The 5,713-nt window shown below is 47.4% G+C and overlaps 1 protein-coding gene across 2 annotated transcripts in view; it reads left to right on the top strand.

The window, feature by feature from the left end:
• Positions 1-88: 88 nt before the first annotated feature.
• Positions 89-5,713, top strand: part of CCDC191 (coiled-coil domain containing 191) — a 37,371-nt gene continuing 31,746 nt past the window's right edge. For both annotated transcript variants that reach the window (XM_037909005.2, XM_027824549.3), the window contains exons 1-3: positions 89-214; positions 1,502-1,540; positions 3,328-3,469. In XM_037909005.2, the coding sequence (XP_037764933.1) occupies positions 146-214; positions 1,502-1,540; positions 3,328-3,469 (250 nt within the window). In that variant the 5' untranslated portion in view covers positions 89-145. The remainder of the gene's footprint in view (positions 215-1,501; positions 1,541-3,327; positions 3,470-5,713) is intronic.

Raw genomic sequence — 5,713 nt, 5'->3', positions numbered from 1 at the left:
CGCGGTGCATTCTGGGTCTTGCAGTTCGTGCTGATCCAGGTTTCCGTGCGCCTCGTCCAGTGGAGAACTCCGTTTCCCACAAGGCTCCTCTCCCCCCGTGTGTCTGAGGTGGGGTGGGGATGCTGCGTCTGTCCGAGCCTTGGCAATGGCCTTCCCAGCGCCCAGGCCCCAGCTCTATCGCTGGCAGCGCCTCACCGCCGCGGCCAGGCCCAAGGTAACGGAGGGGGCGGTGTCCCCCCGTCCCCAGCGCCCAGTCCCCGCGCTGCCCGGGGGCTCCCACGGGGGTCACCAGCAAATCCATGGGGCGCCCAGGTCACCAGCGCCCAATCAGGGGGCTCCTCGGGCTCACTGTCAGCCCCATGCGGGGCGCCCTGGTCACCGCTGGCCAATCAGGGGGCTCCTACCCCTGCCACCCGGGGCCCGGCAGCCGGGACCCCTTGGGGTCACTGCACCCGCTCTGCCCCCGGCCTTCCTGTGGCGGGTCACGCCCCCGGGGTCAGTGGAGGCCAAGCCCGGCAGGTGCCCCCTGGGCTCAGCTTTACCCAACTAGGGCATGAGGCCAAGCCCAGGCCTTCAGAAACCACGAGACTGGCTTAAAATCCTGAGATTTATTTGAACAGTAACAAATGTCCATTTATTTTTCTTTGCCTTCTGGTTTCTGAGTGTTTGGGCTCACTGCGGTCATGTTTTCAAGCTTTTCTTGGCCACCATTAGGATTGGAATCCCCCCCCCAACTTTCTTTTTTTGAAATGAGAGCAGAGATTCCTGGATAATCACTTGACTCCAAGAGCTGGGGCTTTAAGAAAACCATGAAATATAGGGAGGGTGTGTGATAACATCACAGGAGTTGGCAACACTGTCAGCCCCAAGTCAATGACATCATGGATTTTAAAATACAAGAACGGCAATTTTTAACGGGCAGTATTATTACTGTTATTTGAATTATAGAGGCCCTTTCCAACCAAGATCAAAGCCCCATTGTCTTAGATGTTGCACAGTCGCCGCCGCAAAGAGTTAACAGTGTAAATGGACGATACAGACAAAGGGTGGGATAAAAAGAAATGTCTCCATTTTACAGATGGGAAACTGAGGCGAAGATTTATTTAGTTTCCAATCCTGCAAAGATTTACAAATATACTTAATTTTAAGCATGGGAGTAGTGCCACTGAAGTCAACTGGATTATTCACACACATAAAGATAAGTCTTTCAGGATCAGGAGCTAGGTGACTTGCTCAAGGTCACATAGGAAATCTGTGGCAGAGCCTGGAATTGACTCCAGATCTCGAGTCCTCATCCAGTGCTTTAACCACAAGACCATTTGATTCAGAAATGAATGAGAAACACGGGGAGTTGTTTGAGGATGGGAGTAATATTTCTGGAGAAAGAGCACAGGCTTTTTCGGTGTACTCAAGTGACTGGCTCTAGGCATGACAACATTAAAATGAGAGTTAAAAGGAAGCAAAAAAAATTTTAAGTTAACATTTTGTATCTTTTTTGTAGCCAAATTTTGACTCTGATAATGTGGAGCACTGGATCAAGGTAAGGTCATTTGCAAATGAACTTGTGAAACAGAAAAGTAATTGAGTCAGGGAATATGCAGGCTCAGTGGGATGGAAGTGGGACAGAAAGCCTTTCAGTCTTATGTTTGCATCCAGTTCAGGTTGACTGTACCAAAAATTTGTACCATCTGATAATTGCTTGATGGATTCTAGGGAGTAAATTGATGGCTGTCTGGTTTCCTTATGTCTGCAACATGCTGTCCACCATCACGGCTGGTAATCATCAACATACCAATGCTTATAACTTAATTACGTATAAATCAAGTATCTTCAGACATGTCAAAGGTAATAAGTCCATGAGAAATGCTAAGTTTCAAAAGAGAGCAAATTTTTGTGGATATTCAAATTCATATTCCATATTCCCTTTTGTTATGATCCTGTTAGTACTTGGTTGAACCACTGAGTTCTTGGATAGGATGCAGCCAGGAAAAATTCGCTAACTACAGGATGTGGTGTTGATGTTTCAGTAGATGGTACTGTTCATTTAGAGCCATACTATGCCAATCCCTAGCAAGATGTACAAGGTCTCTGTGCTACTGGTGGTGCCTTCTTTTGTGTGAAATGTAAATTTGAGGTCCAGACTGCTAGTGATTGTTAAAAAATCCGGTGAAACCGTTGGTAAGACTGGGTGTTAAACTCAAGTATCCTGGCCAAATTCCAGTTTGGTAATTACAGTCTGCCTTCCTGCATTTTCCCAGCAATTAGACCTGCTTACAGTATTCTGTACATCCTATCCTGCCCCCTTGTGTGTGAATTGCCAAACAGCTGCCACATTCCAGGTGACAGCACTTGCAGGATAAGAGCTCCCCTTAACATTTTGGCATGGGCTTATGAAACACGGATCTGTGTGCGCCAGCCCCACTTATAACACATCTCTGTTCCTTGTTAACACACTGCTATGCTCAGAGTCAGCCTCAGACTTTGGGGGAGGGATTTCATGATTGTTTAGGACGTGCTTTGTTATAAAAAGCATGTGTGAGAGCGTTTACGACCTTCTGCTATAGGAGTAAAACTCCATTGTGCTTGTTTCCTCAATCCTATTCATTGATTTATGTTTTCAATGCTATCTTCACAAGGTCTAGAAATGCATTATTTTAAAAAACAAAAGCCGACATTTTCTGCTACAGTTTGAGCTCCTCGAACACAGAGAAGCCTGCAACCTGGGGGTCGGTGGGGGCCTCTGGCCAGCTCAAACCACAGAGAGTGAAATGTTCCTTAGATACAATCTCTAAAGCCCTTTGTCCTTTTTCAGGGTGAAAGGTGCTATACTGATTCAAGACTAACTATTCATTTTCAGTGATCTGAGCACACACAACGAAGGATCAGAAGATTTTATTTAATTCCCCCCCCCCCCAATATTTATCTTAAAAACAACCAAATGCGATGTGCCTAGATCTATCTATCCTCTGTCCCAAACAAATCCACCACAGCTTGTGGACTGAAAACAAACCTCAGAAATTTCCACCCCATGGGTTAACATTTTTGGAAAGTTATAAGCATCTAAAGACAGAATCTGATCACGTAAGCACTATCTCAGCCTTATCAATAGCATCATGCCCATGTAGTAATGCTTAGGGCCTCAGTCCTATATACATGGATGAACCTTATTTCATGCAGCTCCCTCTACAGTCAGTGGTGCTCTGCACACATGCAGGGGTCCACTCCTCCAGAGTATCTTACAGGATCAGGACTTGGAATTTGTAGTGTTTGACACTGAGTATGTGCAAGTTATAAGAAATGTTTTTCTTCCCTTATTTATTTTTAAAGCGAGTGGAACAAGCCTCCGAGTTTGCCGTTTCTGAAGCTTTTTCCCTTAAAAAGTCAGCTTATCCTCAAAGGCCACGTGGTCCTGTGCTGGATCTGGAAACAGTAGAGCAGCTGCAGGATCACGATGAGGCTTATGCAGAAGGTGAGTTTGAATAGCACCAGCCCAGAGCTGCTTGAAGGGACTCTGTGAAATCCAGCTGGAGTAATGGGCTGAAATTGTGTGTTTTACAGGAGGTGGGACTAGATGACCTAAATGGTCTCTTAAAAATCTATGAACAAGGGTATGTCTACACTACGAAATTAGGTTGAATTTATAGAAGTCAGTTTTGTAGAAAGCGTTTTTATACAGTCAATTGTGTGTGTCCCCACACAAATGCTCTAAGTGCATGTAGTTGGCGGAGTGTGTCCACAGTACCGAGGCAACCATTGACTTGTGGAGCATTGCACTGTGGGTAGCTATCCCACAGTTCCCACAGTCTCTGCTGCCCATCTGAATTCTGGCTAGAAATCCCAGTGCTTGATGGGACTAAAACATTGTCACGGGTGGTTCTGGGTACAAATCATCAGGCCCCACTTCCCTCCCTCCCTCCGTGAAAGCAAGGGCAGACAATCGTTTCGCGCCTTTTTTCCTGAGTTACCTGTGCAGACGCCATACCACGGCAAGCATGGAGCCCGCTCACCTCACCGTCACCGTATGTCTCCTGGGTGCTGGCAGACGTGGTACTTCGTTGCTACACAGCAACAGTTTATTGCCTTTTGGCAGCAGACAGCGCAGTATGACTGGTAGCCATCATCGACATAGTCCAGGGTGCTCTTTTAACCAACCTCGTTGAGGTCAGGGGCACCTGGGCAAACATGGGAGTGATTCAGCCAAGTCATTTCCCTTTTAAGTTCAGTTTCATGGCGATTCAGTCCTACCGGCAGTGCACTGTCTTTTAATCTGCAGCCAGCAGAAGACGATGGCCAGCAGTCATACTGCACCGTCTTCTGCCAAGCACCCAGGAGATGACGATGGCTAGCAGTCATACTGCACGGTCTGCTGCCAGCAAGATGTATAAAGATAGATGAAGTGGATCAAAACAAGAAATAGACCAGATTAGTTTTGTATTCATTTTCTCCTCCCTCCCTCCGTGAAATCAATGGCCTGCTAAACCCGGTTTTGAGTTCTATCCTTGAGGGGGCCATTCTGTTTCTCGCAAAGCCATCCCCTTTGTTGATTTTAATTCCCTGTAAGCTATGTCGTCAGTCGCCCCTCCCTCCGTCAGAGCAACGGCAGACAATCGTTCAGCGCCTTTTTTCTGTGCAGACGCCATACCATGGCAAGCATGGAACCCACTCAGATCACTTTGACAATTAGGAGCACATTAAACACCACACAAATTATCCAGCAGTATATGCAGCACCAGAACCTGGCAAAGCGAAACCGGGCGAGTAGGCAATGTCAGCGATGAGAACATGGACACAGACTTCTCTCAAAGCACAAGCCCTGGCAGTGTGGGCATCATGGTGCTAATGGGGCAGGTTCATGCGGTGGAACGCTGATTCTGGGCTTGGGAAACAAGCACAGACTGGTGGGACCACATAGTGTTGCGGGTCTGGGATGATTCCTGGTGGCTGTGAAACTTTTGCATGCGTAAGGGCACTTTCATGGAACTTTGTGACTTGCTTTCCCCTGCCCTGAGGTGCAAGAATACCAAGATGAAAGCAGCCCTCACAGTTGAGAAGCAAGTGGCAATAGCCCTGTGGAAGCTTGCAATGCCAGACAGATACCGGTCAGTCGGGAATCAATTTGGAGTGGGCAAATCTACTGTGGGGGCTGCTGTGTTGCAAGTAGCCAATGCAATCAAAGATCTGCTGATATCAAGGGTAGTGACCCTGGGAAATGTGCAGGTCATAGTGGATGGCTTTGCTGCAATGGGATTCCCTAACTGTGGTGGGGCCATAGACGGAACCCATATCCCTATCTTGGCACCAGAGCACCAAGCCGGCAAATACATAAACCTCAAGGGGTACTTTTCAATAATGCTGCAAGCACTGGTGGATCACAAGGAATGTTTCACCAACATCAGCGTGGGATGGCCAGGTAAGGTACATGACGCTCGCATCTTCAGGAACTCTGGTCTGTTTCAAAAGCTGCAGGAAGGGACTTTATTCCCAGACCAGAAAATAACTGTTGGGGATGTTGAAATGCCTATAGTTATCCTTGGGAACCCAGCCTACCCCTTAATGCCATGGCTCATGAAGCCGTACACAGGCAGCTTGGACAGTAGTCAGGAGCTGTTAACTACAGGCTGAGCAAGTGCAGAATGGTGGTAGAATGTGCATTTGGACGTTTAAAAGTGTGCTGGCGCAGTTTACTGACTCGGTTAGACCTCAGCGAAACCAA

The sequence above is a fragment of the Chelonia mydas genome, chromosome 1 (assembly GCF_015237465.2).
Source record: "Chelonia mydas isolate rCheMyd1 chromosome 1, rCheMyd1.pri.v2, whole genome shotgun sequence".
Lineage (NCBI taxonomy): Eukaryota > Metazoa > Chordata > Testudines > Cheloniidae > Chelonia > Chelonia mydas.
The sequence above is the reverse complement of the archived record's forward strand: the minus strand, read 5'-3'. Positions and strand labels throughout refer to the sequence as shown.